The 17778-nt window shown below is 44.4% G+C and overlaps 1 protein-coding gene across 1 annotated transcript in view; it reads left to right on the top strand.

Moving 5' to 3' along the window:
* The window catches only part of hhat (hedgehog acyltransferase), a 108295-nt gene that overhangs the window by 76863 nt on the left and 13654 nt on the right, over positions 1–17778 (top strand). Inside the window, exons 10-11 of the mRNA XM_063191981.1 lie at positions 6376–6577; positions 12451–12595. Coding sequence (XP_063048051.1) covers positions 6376–6577; positions 12451–12595 — 347 coding nt within the window. The remainder of the gene's footprint in view (positions 1–6375; positions 6578–12450; positions 12596–17778) is intronic.

Below are 17778 nucleotides of genomic sequence, written 5' to 3'. Positions count from 1 at the left end.
AAACCTGTTCAGTAAGCCTGAATCCTGTGCCGTTAAAAGAGGAAGAGTAGGCCTACTATGTAATGTTTGGACATACACCATTTGCTTTTGCTGTAGTTTTTTTTTAATGGGCTGAGCATTGATTGCCACTATTTCTGCATGACAATTTGCATTAAAAAATGTATTGTTTGGTATTATGAAGTATAATCAAATCTTTACATGTTTCCTATTATTTATTCCCATTTAATAACATTTGCCGTATTGCCTGTTGGTCACAGTTAGGCAGAAGTGCTTCATTGTGGTTTACGAGTGGTCTACAAGTTATTATCTTAATTCTCTGCTAAGCATGGCAGGTCCATAATGACTTGTCCCCAGCTCTGGTATCATTGTATGCAATAGTGAAAATGTACGTTCTTCTAAAAAAATCAACAACTTTTATCGGCTCCCAAAAATTAACACCTTTTCTCAGTCACCAGCTGAGTAGGAGATATCACTTTCACATTTTGCCATGATGAATGAAAAAAAAGTGGAAGCAGGGGGAGGTGGTGTGTCGCGTTAAGCCCCCCTCTATGGCCCCCCACGTATGGCCTTGCATGCAGGAGGACCCAGGTTTGACTCCGGTCTGGGTCATTTCCGGACCATCACCTCTCTCTCTCTCTCTCTCTCTCTCTCTCTCTCTCTCTCTCTCTCTCTCTCTCTCTCTCTCTCTCTCTCTCTCTCTATCTCTCTCTCTCTCTCCTGCTCATTTCCTGTCTTCTCTCACACTATCCTGTCATAATAAAGGCCAAAAAAAGACACACACACAAAAAAACGTTGGATGGCGTAGCTGTAGCATGCATGCGGTCATGTGTCTGGCAGCAGCCTGGAAGAAGCATTCAATCTGCGTTTAAGCCCCTGCTTCGTGACCTCAGATGTTGAAGTGGAAGAAGTGGATTTGTGGGAGCGGTGGATTGGTGGGGTGTGCAGTGATGTTGAGTGGTGCTGGATGGCTGGTTGGAGAGAGAGACCAGATTCACTAACCCTCCCTCAGTCAGTCACTTTCATCTCATAGATACACGCAATTCTCCAGAGTTTTAAAAGGAGAGGTCTGTGCAATGCTGGACCTAAGATCGAAATGCAGGGGAGGGAGAGGGAGAGGGAGAGGGAGAGGGAGAGGGAGAGGGAGAGAGAGAGAGAGAGAGAGAGAGAGAGAGAGAGAGAGGAGAGAGAGAGAGAGAGAGAGAGAGAGAGAGAGAGAGAGAGAGAGAGGGAGGGAGGGAGAGGGAGAGGGAGAGAGAGAGTGAGTGAGTGAGAATTACAATTTCCATGCAAACCATTTCCATAATTAAATCTATAGATGACTAATTCTAGTATCCAATCAAATTACATCAAAGTCAAACAATTCAGACAGACAGACAGATTGTGACACAGACAGGCAAACTGTCAGACAGACAGACAGACAGATGGATAGATATGATGGGAAAAGTCTTAAAGCAAAAAGAGGGGAAGTGAAGAGAGAAACAATATTTAGCACAGGAAGTTGGAATATGGGAAATGGAGGATGATTGAGGAGATAGGGTCTTATTAGAGATAAGGAAACACTCCAAAATCCTTTGGAGACGCACAATATAAACGCTGCAAATGGAGATGAAGGAAGGAGAGATACAGTCTTGTATGGTGTTTGTGCGTGTTGGAGAATGTGAGAGGGTGACATAGAGTGTGTGTGTGTGTGTCTGTGTGTGTGTGTGTCTACATGTTGACGTGTGTGTGTGTGTGTGTGTGTGTGTGTGTGTGTGTGTGTGTGTGTGTGTGTGTGTGTGTGTGTGTGTGTGTGTGTGTGTGTGTGTGTGTGTGTGTGTGTGTGTGTGTGTGTGTGTGTGTGTGTGTGTGTTGAAGAATGTGAGAGAGCGACTGTGTGTGTGTGTGTGTGTGTGTGTGTGTGTGTGTGTGTGTGTGTGTGTGTGTGTGTGTGTGTGTGTGTGTGTGTGTGTGTGTGTGTGTGTGTGTGTGTGTGTGTGTGTGTGTGTGTGTGTGTGTGTGTGTGTGTGTAAAATGGGGTGGTGGGAGGCATCCGCTGTGTTTCATGTTCGGATCATTCATCTAGTTCTGCGTGCTCCTGCCTGTTGGTGGGGAGAGGGCTTTAATGACACACATTTATCATACAGTGTGGAAAGAGACGAGGATCTGCGCGCCTCTGCATCACACACACACACACACACACACACACACTCACACTCACACTCACACACACACACACACACACACACACACACACACACACACACACACACACACACACACACACACACACACACACACACACACACACACACACACACATTCCCATGCAATTATTGGGGCACCATAGGAGATGTGAGATGAGGAGGGTTATGTTTCAGCCCTAATACTCTTCATGTTCCATAAGCCCCCATTCTGGCATCAGCAGGCGACGCAGCGGGGACGTTATATACAGTTATGGCTTCCCCTGTGTGTGTGTGTGTGTGTCTTTGTGTGTCTGTGTGTGTGTGTGCGTGCTTGTGTGCATGTCTGTGTGTTTGCGTTGTCAGTGTATGTGCTTGTGTGCGTGCGTGTGTGTGTGTACACGTGTGCTTGTGTGTGTCTACACGTGCTTGTGTGTGTACTGTATGTGTGTGTGTGCGTGTGCGTGTGTGTGTGTGCACGTTGCTGTTTAAACACTCAAACCCCTCTTTGAATTTCCTCAGGAGGGAAGCAGACCGTTTGGCTTTTCCTCAGTAGGCGGGAAATCAATGAGCTGGCTCCCCTTATCGGAATATCATAGCTGCACATGTGCCTCTAAACCGCACGTTATACCTCCCCCACCCGCTGTGTTATTGTTAAGTAATGATTACAAATAGAAGGCGTATCAGCCCAGTTATACTGTATGGGCCATAGACATCAAAGGTTTTTATGTTTGCAGATTTTTTTTGCAGGTTTTTATGCTTGCTGTATAACCCCATTTCTTTGTATTTAGTGATTTATTTATGATATAAGAAACATGAATCGAATTGAATTTCTGTGGCATTGTTAAGTAATAATTACAAATAGATGTGTCAGCCCAGTTATACTGTATGTGCCAGACACATCAAAGGTTTTTTTTATATTTGCAGCTTCTTCTCACTTGCAGTACAACTCCATTTCTTTATATAGTGATCTATTTTTGTGTTATAAGCCTGGGAAACATGAATCATTTTGAATTTCGTTCAACGGCGGAGAGCAGTCCTCAGATACTGGGTGCATTCTTTTAGATTATAGTTTGAGTTGTGAAAATTATATTTAGTACAAGATGTAGAATGAAAAAGTGGAGATTCAGGAGCTTTTGATGCATTTTTCATTTTTTTCTGTGCAGCACTCTGAGAATGTACAATTGGACCATTTTTTCTAAATCAGCCATTTATGCGACATAGCTGAAATAGAGGTCATCGACTTGACTCTGTAGGAACAAGGTAAACCTATAAAACAGGAACTATGGCTACTATGAATAAAAGTATGATGTAACCTGTATACGCTACACTCATGGGCGCAGATAGCGGGGGGGACGGGGGGGACATGACGTACCCAGATTTTCATTCACTTAGATCCGTCCCCCTCACCTTTTTGGAGAAAATATCTGATTTCTGCCTTTGCATTTTGCAATGTGTGAAATAGCGCCTCCCTGGACCATTCACTTTCATATGTGGCAAAAAAACGGTATTACACCATATATATAAAAATCTATTTTTTGATTGGCTAACAGCCACTGAAGTCCCAGATTTGAAGCGCCATAAACAGAGCTGGCTTTATGAAGGAAGTGGAGCGAAGAGCAGACGTCATATTTACATTACATTTTTGGCTCAGACCAGTTGCTTGCTTTTATAATTAAAGTTAATCTCGAGGATAGTCCCATTCTTGCTAGCTATGATGTGGATTACAAAAACTGTGGAACGTGAATGATGATGGTGGAAACGCATGGATTAAAAGTTGGGATAAATAGTTCTACTGCGGTCAAGACAACTTTTAAGGTAAGGTCAATAATAGGTTCATGTCCGCTGTGACGCTGTTTGTAGCCTAGTTGCTGATGTTAGCTGATGTTAATTGTTCAGAAGGGCTTTTTGGTCTCTTTGTCGCCTGTTTTCGAGTGAAAAGACATCTTTGTTGGGCCATGCCATGACAGCTGTCAATCAAGTAGGCTAGCCTAACGCAGGTAGCTGTCGTGTTCACTGTCCCTGGTCTGTATGCTGTCAACGTCTGACTTCATTAATTTTTTTAAGGAGCTCCTTTTTGGAATGATGACTGCGGTGGTGTTAATCTGTTGGACGCATTTACTGTGAATTGTTGTTAAGCGGTACTACAACGCAAACGTGTGGCTTGTAGTGGAGTGTAGATGCAATTGAAACGCAGCGTGGTAGAAAAATGACTGAGTAGAACTAGTAGCAAGGAGGTTGTCTTAAGAGCTCAAGATCACCATTTAAATGCGCCGCTTTTATCAAAAATGTCTAATCTGGGGGAGACCCCAATATCACACGCCCCAAAACCGCGCCTGGATTGAAGTTGTGTTTTACATGCAATAGGCCTACCACCGCGAGACTGGTCGTCTTAAAATGTCTACAGTACTAAATCACACACTGTTGCATAGCCTGCTGTAGGCCTACATTAGTAGTACAACGTGAAATTTGTTGACACAGTTGTCCTGTTTAAAGGTTGAATTGGTTGGGAAAGTACTGTAGCACTTGCTGATGGGATGGGAGAGGTATGTTTAGAAGCGCGCGCAGGGGCGGGTGAGTCTTGGTGGGAGGGAGACTCGTGCACATTCTCAGTAGAATCTGTAAAGCTGGAGCGGTTTAAACATTTGTTAAAAAATATCATGTATCAAGATTTAAAATAGTTAATGTAGTAGACCTACAAAAGCAAATTATTTAGCGGAAGATGAATATGCCACTAACAATAAAAAAAATGATATTCAGTGTACAATAATAATCCACCCCCCCCCCCCCCCCCCCCCCCCCCACCCCCCCGGACGGTTGGTTGTGAAAATGTCCCCCCCAGTTTTTAAAAGCTATCTGCGCCCATGGCTACACTCAATTGTAATAAGAAAATACTTTTTAAAGTGAATATAAGCCTTTTACACTGAAAATATGCTGTATGTTTGCTCTACACACACACACACACACACACACACACACACACACACACACACACACACACACACACACACACACACACACACACACACACACACACACACACACACACACACACACACACACACACACACACACACACACACACACACACACACACACACACACACAGGAAGCAAACTTTTCTTAATGAAGTGCTGGAAGCACTAGCCCTCTGTGGTGCTATACATCATATTGAATGGAAGTAGCAGAGTAGAGTGGCGCTACTTTATTCACCCCATAGGAAATGAAGGTGTCCAGTTACATACGCACAGCATACATGCACCCCACATGTGATACGGACACATGACCACTTACACACGCAGTGTACTTACAGTACACTTTGCAGGCGTATACTGCCCTACAAAGGCCAAGTGCAGGATCAGCTACAACATTGAAACTGAGAAGAATGCCTTCAAAGCCTTGGTATTAGGTTGGATATTGTAGTTACTGCGAATTTGACATATCGATATCTCTAAATTTGGACCATAAGCCTTTGTTACAAGATGAAAAAGGTGTAATGAAGACCATTTTCAGTCCAAACTCCAATTTTGACAAAAATATGTAGGTAGTGACTGGACTTTGTTTTTGTAGGGCAGTGTGCAGGCCTCCATGTACAAATATGTGTGTGACATGGTTGCAAACATGATACAAAACTGTATCCAGAATGTATCTCTTACTAAATGGACACAATGTTGTCTATTGTGGTAATTGAGGAAAATGGGATGTACCACAAAGATATAGAAGACCATTTAGTCATGTTTAACACAGGCTAAGCTCTGCCTTTACTCTTCTGCCTTATTGACATTGGTTATTGAGTGAAACAAACTCAGCGATGAAGACCAAAAAGACTCCGTGTGCGTGTGTGTGTTTGTGTGTGTGTGTGTGTGTGTATGTATTTGCACATCTGTGCATATGCATTTTGCTGTTAATGCACACACATATAGAGTATGTATGTCTTATGCCTATGTGTGTGTGTGTGTGTACTTGTCAGGGGCGGGTTGTCCGCCCCTGGTCGGTGTATGTGTATGTACCCAACCGTTCTCTGCTCACTCAGGTTTGCCTCTTTTAGCGTCTGTGGTCTGTTCGTACAGTTATGCATATGTGTACATGTACTTGTATGTGTATGTACCCACCCACCCGTTCTCCCCTCTCAAGTACAACTATGTGCTCCTACTGTATGTATGTATGTGTATATGTGTACTATATGTACCCACCCACCCATTCTCTCCTCTCTCAGGTACATCTACGTGCCCCTGGGCGGCTCTCGGCGTGGCCAGTTCCGGAAGGTGGTCTCCACCGCGCTGGCGTTCGGCTTTGTGTGTTTCTGGCACGGTGGCCATGACTACCTGAGGCAGTGGGCGCTGCTCAACTGGGCTGGAGTCCTGCTGGAGAACGCAATGGCAACCGTCCTCACCTCCCCACCCCTCAGCACAATACTGGTGAGTGAGTGAGTGAGTGAGTGAGTGAGTGAGTGAGTGAGTGAGTGAGTGAGTGAGTGAGTGAGTGAGTGAGTGAGTGAGTGAGTGAGTGAGTGAGTGAGTGAGTGAGTGAGTGAGTGAGTGAGTGCTGTATTAGGGACACTATTAGTAAGTCATCAAGGGAAAGGTGTGTGCCTGCATGCATGCGGCACCTGCGGCAGTCGGCACACTACTAGTAAGTCATCATGTGAAAAGTGTGTGTGTGTGTGTGTGTGTGTGTGTGTGTGTGTGTGTGTGTGTGTGTGTGTGTGTGTGTATATACGTATATATGCATGCTTGCATGTGTGCACTGACCACACTCATTGTAAGTCATTGGATAGCCTGGCACAGAAAGAGAGTGGGTGGGTTTGTTTGTGTGTGCGTGCATGTGTGTGTGCGTGCATGTGTGTGTTTTGGGTGGGGTGGATTTATTTGTGTGCATTTGCTTGTGTGGGAGTGTTTTGAGTGGTCTGTCTGTGTGTGTGTGTGTGTGTGTGTGTGTGTGTGTGTGTGTGTGTGTGTGTGTGTGTGTGTGTGTGTGTGTGTGTGTGTGTGTGTGTGTGTGTGTGTGTGTGTGTGTGTGTGTGTGTGTGTGTGTGTGTGTGTGTGTGTGTGTGTGTGTGTGTGTGTGTGTGTCTGTACTCTGTACTATACTGTATGTGGGGTGACGGGTGGTTATTTGTGGATGTGTTTTTCCCGCTTAGGGGGGGGGGCGTTGAAATACGGCTGGAAACACGTACGTGTTATGGATGCAGTGCATAGTTGGCTGCACAGAATTGCATATTTTCATTGATGTTACTGACATATTTACAACATATGGCTGTGCGTGGGTGGGTTGATGCAAGTGCCTACGTATGTGTATGTGTGCACACTGCATATGCTGACCAAAATATGTTTGCCGCGTCTGTATGTGCGTGTATGCGTGCGTGCCTGCATGTGTGGGCACGTTTGTGGATTTGTGGATTTGTGTTTGCGTGCATGCGTACGTGTGTCTGTGTGTGTTGATCGAGCAAATATCAGTGTTTGCGGAGGGCTTGTAAAGTGGTGCAGTTATCTTGGCAGGCCAGACCACTGTCCGGGTTTATGGAGCTTTGGGAAGAGCTTACTCCAGATTTGTCCTCCGTCCCACTCTCTCCTCTCCTCTCTTCTCCTCCTCCTTCTACTACTCTGTTGTACCAGCATTCACTCGCTTTCTCCTCTCCTCCTTCTACTGTAGTGTACAAGCATTCACTCCCTTTCTCTCCTCCTCCTTCTACTGTAGTGTACAAGCATTCACTCGCTTTCTCCTCTCCTCCTTCTACTGTAGTGTACAAGCATTCACACGATTTTTCTTCCTCCTCCTCCTCCTCCTCCTCCTCCTTCTGGGATTGTTATGTCCCTTTATTTCATGGCGATAGACAGTGAAGAGATGACAGAAAATGTCTGAGAGAAAGAGAGTTGAGGGGAGGGATGGGGAGATGGGCTCAGGTTGGAATGAAGCCCAGATCCCCGGCGCAACAGTTTGGTGCCTCAGCAGTTTGATCCATGACCAAGACCTCCCTCTCTCCTCCTACTACTCTCATTGTCTCTCTTCTACTCTCCTCATTTTATGATCCTCCGTGTCTCTCTTCCCCTCTCCTTTTTTTACCAGCCTCCCTCTGTCTCTCTTTCTCTTGATTGTTTGTCTTTCACGTCTTCATTTTTCAGTTCGTCTCTCATCCCTCCTTCACTCTCATGCTGATTCTAGCCACCCACCCTCTGACTACCAACCTTCGCTCTCTTTCTCTCAATCTCTCTTTCTCCACACTTGTCTTTTTATTCCAGCCTCCCTCTGTACCCCCCCCCTCTTCCCCTTGTTCCCCCCGTGTCTCCTCCATTCTCATCCTTTTATCATCCTCACTCCATCTAGTTTTCTGTTTACAATTCCACCACTCTTTCTCTGATCTTTCATTTCCCTGTTCTTCTCTGGGTTGTCCTTCTCTCTTCTGGTGTAGCCTCTGCCTGTCTCGCTTTTCGGCCTCTGCGCTTGTTCCGATTCTTCTCCTCTGTCTTATTCACTCTTGTACTATTTCCAGCCTCCCTCCCTCTATCTCTCCTCCACTGTTCTCTGCATATGTCCATCAACCTTCTCAGTCTCTCTTCCTCCTCCTCCACCATCTCCAGTGCTGGCTGGCTGCCTGGCTGGCTGGTGTGCACAAGCTCTTTTCCCATCATCTCCCTCTCCTGTGTCGTGATTTCTGGCTTTAATATATTCATCTCTTCTCTAGAAGATTTTGATATTAAAGCTTTGTGTACTCTTTCCTAGGGGGTTGTGACTTTTTTAAAGTAATAATGGGTGGTGCGTTTCAGTCTTGTGCACAAGGCCCCTTGTCCTCTTTGGATTTCTACCAATTATTTCTGATGTCGCCACTGCTGCTGTTACTGGTGATTATGCTCCGCTTTCCTGCTCCCTGCTCTCCTCCTCTCTCACTCTATTTCTCTCACTCTCTCTTTTCCCATCCCTACCCTCTCTTCCCCTCTCTCTCTCATTTTTCCTCTTTCTCTCTCTCTTTCTCTCTCTTTCTTTCTCTCTCTCTCTCTCTCTCTCTCTCTCTCTCTCTCTCTCTCTCTCTCTCTCTCTCTCTCTCTCTCTCTCTCTCTCTCTCTCTCTCTCTCTCTCCTTATTTCATTTGTCCCGGCAGTATTCACTTCCTTTCTTCGCAGAAGCTGTACAATTATGTGCCCACATATCTGCTCTACCTCAGCCTAGATTATCTTTGTTTTCATGTTGTTCTCGAGGGCCGCCATGTTTGTGCTTTGTGCCCTGGCTGCTACACAACACCAGTTATCTCTGTTTATCAGCCATAGTGCAGCTTGCCTTGTGAATTCTCAGATCATAAAAAGAATGATTATTTGTTTCTTTTTTAAACTTTGTTAAGAGCACTTTGGAGGCTTTGTTTGGCTTGTGTGCTTTGTTGGCTTTATTTTGCTTTGTTTTGGTCTTTTTTTTTGGGGGGGGGGGGGGGGGGGGGGGGGGGGGGGGGGGGGGGGGGGGGGGGGGGGGGGGTGGGGGGGGGGGGGGGGGGCGGGGGGGGGGGGGAGGGGGGGGGGGGGGGGGGGGGGGGGTTGTGTGTAAGCACACAGTTTTCACACCTCATACTTGAACACTCACTTTCACTGCTCACTACCCAAATGCTGATGTGTCCACAAACCTAGTGTACCTCCTTCGCTCCAGTACAGTAAATCATGAACAATCTGGAAAGGTAGTGCACACTCAGTTTAACCTACTACAACTCCCAGCACTGACATCCCCGACTGGAGCCATACATCTTCCCCTTTACTGTGTTGTCATAAGGCAGTGTCAGCCGCAGCCTCCCCCTTCCCCTTACCCTCCCCTACCTCAGGCCTCCTGTCTGCAGGGGTTGACACTGATCCTGATGGATGGAGGAGAGTCTGCGGGATGGTCCCCACAGGGCCGCGGGGCTGCCACTTCCACACAAGTCCATCTACCCTCCCTTCTCTTGCCTGTTCCTCCCACACCATATGCCAAACCCTGTAGACTACAAGTCATCTCTGTGTGGTGTGCAGTGGTGTAGGTAGGAGTGGCAGCTTATAGGAGCGTGCACATGTGCACACACATGCACACACGCGCACACACACACACGCACACACATGCATGCACACACATGCATGCACGCACACACACTCATACATGCACGCACAGATACACACACACACACACACACACACACACACACACACACACACACACACACACACACACACACACACACACACACACACACACACACACACACACACACACACACACACGCAGGCGACTCTCTACAGTGATGCTGTCAGGTGATGGAGTGTGTGAACAGAGTTTTTGTGTGTGTGTGTGTGTGTGTGTGTGTGTGTGTGTGTGTGTGTGTGTGTGTGTGTGTGTGTGTGTGTGTGTGTGTGTGTGTGTGTGTGTGTGTGTGTGTGTGTGTGTGTGTGTGTGTGTGTGTGTGTGTGTGTGTTTCTGTGTCTGTGTCTGTGTCTCTGTCTGTGTGTTGTATCTATGTAATCGGTGTATCATAATTTGTGTGTGTGTACGTGTACGGTATGTGTGCCCATGCATGCATGTGTGGGCGTGTGTGTGCATGCGTGTGTACGTGTGCGCACTTGTGTGTGTGTGTGTGTGTGGGTACGTACGTAGGTGTTCAATTCATATGTTTGTTGTCATCGTTCATCATCATTTGAAGACGGTCCGCCGCCTCGCTGCTCCGCTGACACTGATTTAGGCGTGTGATGGATCTGAGTTGCCACATGGCTGTGTAATTGCACTTAACCAAAGTCACTCCTCTCCCGACACGCTCTCCTGAGGCCGGCTCCCATAGGGAACTTCAGACTCGCCGCGCTGTAATTTAGACCCACTTAACATCATCAGCGCCTGTTTGCACGCACTGGGGTGGGAGAAAGAGGTGCTACTGCTGAATACTGATTAGATTATGGCACAGGTAAATTGATTGGCACTTGCTCTGCTCTCGGATATTGTCTGTCTGTGTCCCTGTCCCTTGCCAACACTATATATATAGAACACTAGATCAGAGGTTACCAAACTTTACCATGACAAGGCCAACATGATCTCCAAAAATTCTGTGCTCCTGGACACGGATGTTAAGGACACAAAATCTGTGTCCAGGAGCACGGATTTTGCCAAAATTCCGTGCTCCTGGACACGGAATTGTTTTCCGTGCTCCTGGACACGGAATTGTTTGAAGTGCTTTCTATAGGCTATTTCCACAGTCTTGTGTTTTCTCAGGATTTTTCTAATTTCAAATATTTTGTCTAAAAAAAAAACATTTCTTACTGACAGGTTCGGGTTAGGGATTGTTTTGGTCTGGGCACAGATAGTTTTCTTTCATTCATTATATGAGTTTGATAGCCTAGCAACAAATTGGAAAAGGTATTTCTCAAAAATATGTCTTTAATGACAGGTTAAGGTTAGGGAATGTTTTGGTCAGGGCACAACTTAAATTGCTATAGCATTGTTTTGTTTAGGATTAGCATTTGGTATGTATTTTCTAATGATAGAGTTAACACAGTGCTGTGGTAATAGCCTATAGAAAGCACTTCCGTGTGCCCATCACGGAAAACAATTCCGTGTCCAGGAGCACGGAATTTTGGCAAAATCCGTGCTCCTGGACACAGATTTCGTGTCCTTAACATCCGTGTCCAGGAGCACGGAATTTTTGGAGATCAGGCTGACAAGGCCCCCCATATGCCGGTAGATTCTAGCCAAGGCCCCCCTAACATGGGCCGTGTCGCACTATTTTTTCTGTGCACGCGGTTTCACAGCTGAAAAATTGGTGCATAAAAAAAACTATGAAAAGATTTTAAAACTACTTTTGAGGCACTCCTTATTAAAGTTTAAAAGCCTTTATTAAACTCTGGCTACATGCCTACGCGTTTCGACCAGGGGGGCAGGATTTGGCTGGTTAGCTTCGCCGATTAGCAAGGCACTTCCTCGTTAGCCATTTTCACAAATTCTTATTTCCAACCCCACTTATGATTGGTGGGTGTGCGATTAGTGTTGGGCACTTTACAGACTTTACAGGTCTGTGGTTGGGCACCTCCATGCATCCAATGCCCGTCTTCCATATAGCTTTCTGGTCAACCGTAAGTCAGTCAGTAACGTGGCACGTAATTGGCTGAGTAAACTGTCGGCGGAAATAACTCCTTTTTGGAAGCAAAAAAAATCATTGAATTTTGGCTGAATTCACTAGCCTAGCATTTCCCATTGAAATGACTGGAGGTGGGACTTACTCACTCTCTCCAGTTCTTATACTACCTCCATGGTTTCGTCACATTGTCCTCAACTTGTTTTGTCCCTTTTCCCTGCCTCTCAGGAGCGTGTTCTGTCTCCGCCCATGAGGAGGCGTGGCCTGGCCTTCGTCTCTGCCTTCTCCACGGGTCTGCTCATCTTGTCCAATCTCATCTTCCTGGGTGGCGACCACGTTGGCAGAATTTTCTGGAAGAGAGTCTTCGTGCGAGGTGGGTCTGTTTTTTTATCACAAATGTTGGGTTTGTCACTAAGTGCTGTGTGGTCCACTCACTTTAGGTTCCTTGTCTATATCATAACAACGCATGACAACCATAGTTGAACCCACAGCCTCCAGTCAGTCTTTGTGTGTTGAAATAAAGTAAAATGGACTCGTTTACACCAATACGGTAAGGCCAAGAGATGCAGAGCCTCTATAATAGCCTTTATTGTCACAAAAATTGTGATGACCAATATCTTAATTAGCAGTATCATAGAAATGAAAGGGCTACTCCCCACCTGGCTCATTTTCTTTTTTCCCCCTTGCTCTGATTTCATGTCACATCTTCACTGTTCAAGGTCGCCCCCGGCGCAATCTTGGCCAGCATTGTTCAGGTGGAGCGGAGCAGATGGCACATTGAGTTTCATCATTGCCCAGAGATTCAATTTTGTCCCAAAACGGTAGCATCTGCTGTCAAAAGCGTATTAGTAACGCATCAACATCAAAATGTGTTTCATTAGCTCTCAGTCCAAATGGGGATGGTGATGATGGCAGGCCAGTTTTGACCCCTCTTGCCTTAATGAATCCCTCCATTGGGACAATTCAATGTAATGTAATTTATGCATTTAAAAATAGATTTGCCCAGGTTTCTCATTTTTGGTAATGTATTATCTTCATCAGCATGTGTCATCAGCATGTCGACATGTGAAATGTTAAAAGTGCACTGTGAGCGCCACTGACTTTAATATAGCCTTTTTTTAATTACTCCACCAACATTAGGAGTCAATCATATTGTTACCCGGCAACATTTCTCAAAAAGTTACCTCGTGTACCATTACCTTACGTCTCCAGAGTGTGAGGTCACACAACAGTCTGTCTTATGCCATGTGCAGAAAGTCAGCGCACCAAGGGATGGCTCATCCTGTTAGGAGTGTGGAAGGTGGAGGTAGAGGAAAAGAAGAACCTGTTCTTGTCTCTGGAGGTTTTGGTGTGTATTTAGGAGTTCATGAGGGTGACGACAATCTCTGGAAGTTCAGGTGCATAGTTCAGGCGTTCAGTAGAGTACAAGCAGAGGGAAAGAAGCTGTTATTGTCTCTTGAGGTTTTTGTGTGTAGTTAGGAGTTCAGGAAGGTGAAGACAGTCAAGTTTGGGTGCTAGGTGTTCAGGAGAGCAGTGGGAAAGAAGCTGTTCTCATGTCGTCTGGAGATTTTGGTGCATGGGGATGTGTAGCACCTACTACCAGAGGGAAGGGGCTCAAGCAGAGTGTGTGCAGGAGGAGAGGGGGGGGTCATTGGTTTTGTTCTCTGCCTTCTTTCTAGTTCTAATTCATTTGTACAAGTCCTATGCATGGAATGAAAAGTAATAATGTAACACTTTGAGAAATCATCAAGATCGATTTAAATGTTTTCGTTTGAACTTTGAAAACTAAATATTTCATATTTTCCCTGTGGCCTGAGTGGCTCATCACTCCTGCTTAATCACAGCATCTCTCTCGTGTGGTGCAGGCCTCTTCAGGTGGTGTCTGTCTGTCTTTGTGTGGAGGAACCTTCTCTGTTTCTTTCTTTCTTTCTTTCTTTCTTTCTTTCTTTCTTTCTTTCTTTCTTTCTTTCTTTCTTTCTTTCTTTCTTTCTCTCTCTCTCTCTCTCCCTCTCTCTCTCTCTCTCTCTCTCTCTCTCTCTCTCTCTCTCTCTCTCTCTCTCTCTCTCTCTCTCTCTCTTTATCTCTCTCTCTCTCTCAAATGACCATCAGTCCCTAATGCAAATTAAATCGTTCATTTAAATTGATTAAGTCTGTGTGTGCCTAGTCTTACCCCAGGCAGCCTCGCCATGTGCACTGTGTGATGAGGAGATTAGGTACTCTTGACAAAGTATGTCTGGCCATCTTCTGGCTGTGTGTTTATTCTGGTGAATTGCCCAAAGTGCGAAGGGAAACTAGGCTGGCTCCCCTGTTACAAGCTTGCTTCCCAAACTTTTCTAAAACACATCACTTTTGCAGTTTGCTGTACTTATGTTCTCAATGCGGCATTCTTAAAGGTAGAGTATGTACATTTTTTTAGTTAATTTCCAGAAATGAAGCGGCTCATTCAAAAACATTATCTTTTTCATTTTTATTTACGACCACCTTGAATTGAAAGTAGTCATTTTGACATTTAATTAGACTTTTACCCTTTTTATATGTACTGCACATGAATAGGTGTATCTTCTCCATGTTCGCTATTTTGAGGTCAGTCATAGACAGATTTTGCTGGTAAACTCATTGTACTTTGTATTTAGTAATAGTTCATTACTTTCTAAATATTCATCAGATTTGTGAATATAAAAATAAATGACTACAATGACATGCTGGTGTAGCTGGTCACAACACACTAGAGAGCAATAGCAGGAAGGAGTTTTGTACAACCGGATTACAAAAATGTTGGGACTAGGGCTGCACGATAATGGAAAAAATCATAATCACGATTATTTTCGTCAAAATCGTAATCACGATTATTAATCACGATTATTGATTTTTTGCAGATTTTTTGAAAGTTATAACAAGATGAAATATAACCAAGAATTAACTCTATACGGGATGAGCAAAATAAAATGAATTGTAATAATTATGTAAAGGCAATAGCATGAAACTTAGGTGGACAGATGTTCCTCGTTCAAGGACGCTCTCAAAAGTAGGTCACTATTGCCACGATTAAATCACGATTAAAATTTCGACTTCGATTTCACTAATTTATCACGATTTTCGATTATTTTCGATTAATTGTGCAGCCCTAGTTGGGACACTTGGTATTTTGAGAATAAAAACAAAATGCTGTCATTTTCAAAACATGCACAAGATGGAAAATAGTACAAAATGAACATATCTACTGTAAAAGCCAAGCACAATTATTGTTTTGAGTGAAATGTGTGTTTCGCTTTGTGCATCTACTCATACAAATTTAAAACTTCTAAAAAGGGGGGAAAAAAGTCATTGGAAATTGGCTAAACCCGAAAGGTCTATTGCTGCTGTGGTCCACAGATCTTTTTTTTCTTTCGGTTTCAATATTGTTCATCACCAACCTTGCATGCCCCTCATTTTTTTCACTCTATAGTCATTCTGGTTACAGCAAATATATGAGCAGGGCAATGTCTTATCACATTAATTTTGAAGCCTGAATACCAGCAACAGTCCCATTTGCCCCTAATGTTGAACCTGCTAGCGGACAAGCGCATATTATGTGGTGACACAGACCGACCGTTGACTCCCATTTTTGCCTCTGCAAACGCTATGTTGCCCGGCACAAAACTATTTTTAGTAGCAAGCCCCTTTGAACAAAGAAGGTCATGTACTGTATTTCTCCCAGACTACAAGGCATCATTAGCTTCTCTCTATTGCACACACTTCCCCCGCCTTTCCCCCTCTATATCTCATCTCCCATGCAAACTACTGTAGTGGGCTTATAGTTCCTCAGTCATTGGTAGAGCTTTGACTGTACTTCACATCTCATTACCATCTTTACATATGAGGCATAAACACAAATATTAGTATTGCCCCATTATCTAATAATAATAACAATAATTAGTATTGTCTCATTATCTCACTATAATTACGAACTATTATATCAGGCAGTCATGCCATAATCGGATGCATGAGTAATGATTGTTAAGATGCGGTACAATGCAGTGCGATGCCTGCGTGGATACACCAGCTTCTTGAAACCGTGATGGGGATGATGATGATGATGATGATGATGAGGATGAGGATGTGTATTCCCTATGCCCCTCCTGCAGCACTGTAAAACAATCCCGTCTGATTGTTTGATGTCATAGCCAGTGAATCACCCCCTGGGCTGGGAAGAGAAGCCAGCTGGCTCACGCACACTCGCGGATGGAGCTGAGCAGTTTAGAGGGCTTGCTCATGTTATTCACTCCCTTTATTCTTTCTTTCTTTCTTTCTTTCTTTCTTTCTTTCTTTCTTTCTCTCTCTCTCTCTCTCTCTCTCTCTCTCTCTCTCTCTCTCTCTCTCTTTCTCTCTCTCTCTCTCTCTCTCTCTCTCTTTTCCTTTATTCCTCCCCCTGGCAGTGCAGTAGGATGGTGTCTTACATGGCGAAAAACAACAGAGAAAGAGGGCATAGAGTTTCCTCCATCAAGCGCTTGGATACTGAATAGGATGAATGAGCCTCGTTAGCCTCTGACTGTCATTATGCAGCGAAATGTTTTTATAGATTAAACTGAGCTATTTCTACTTTGAAGTGTTGCAATGTGGTTACATGGCCATGGTGTTCTGATTATTTAATTTCATCACATTTCTGGTCACTGAACATTAGGGATGGTACAAACCGCACCGAAAACCGAAACCGTTCAATTCACACACATACCGAACCGAACCGTGCAATCCGTGGCAAACCGCAATTCATGTACTGCCCAGAAAAATATGTAAAACAGAGATGGATGAAACCATTAAAATCACACCATTTTCACATTATAAGCCTATACAAACCATATGTAGGATATTTAGTGATAAGTCCAATTCTATTAGCCAATTGAAAGAGGGCATTTGGAACGCTCAGACAGCGCACATCAGCTGACGACAGTTTAAGTGTATAATATTCCCATGGAATCATTTATCATGAACTAAAAAAAAAGAACCGTAGAGAACCGAAAACCGTGACCTTGACACCGTGATATGAACCGAACCGTGAATTTTGTGAACCGTACCACCCCTACTGAACATGTGACAATATGTTAATTGTACTATTTGGGTAAATAAAAAATAAGGTGTTTTATGTTCAAATGAAAATGGAATAGAAATGAAAATGATAGAACTGAATTCCATGGCAGGATAGGATGATGTTTCGACCGTTGTCTTCATCAGATTCATCAGACAACAATTGAAACTTAATCCTAGCCTGACATGGGAAAAAAAAGCACAAAAATTATTTTAAGTGTGCGGACTCCTCGCTCCAAAATTAGTCAGCCTTTGTCCTGCACGTTATCCTGGGATGTGCAGAATCTCCACCTTCAACTGAAAGTGAGCTCTGATGCCTCTGCTGCACTTTTGAAGAATAAGCCTTCAAAACATAATCAGCTCATGCACCTTTTTATATCTTTCAAGTTATCCTTCAAACACAAAATGTAACACCGGCAGACACATGTATGGACAGAAGATCAGGGGAACAGTATGCCCCCTGCACATTCATTACTGTGTGTGTACACCAAATTC

This window comes from Engraulis encrasicolus, chromosome 24 (assembly GCF_034702125.1).
Source record: "Engraulis encrasicolus isolate BLACKSEA-1 chromosome 24, IST_EnEncr_1.0, whole genome shotgun sequence".
NCBI classification, from domain to species: Eukaryota; Metazoa; Chordata; class Actinopteri; order Clupeiformes; family Engraulidae; genus Engraulis; species Engraulis encrasicolus.
The sequence above is the reverse complement of the archived record's forward strand: the minus strand, read 5'-3'. Positions and strand labels throughout refer to the sequence as shown.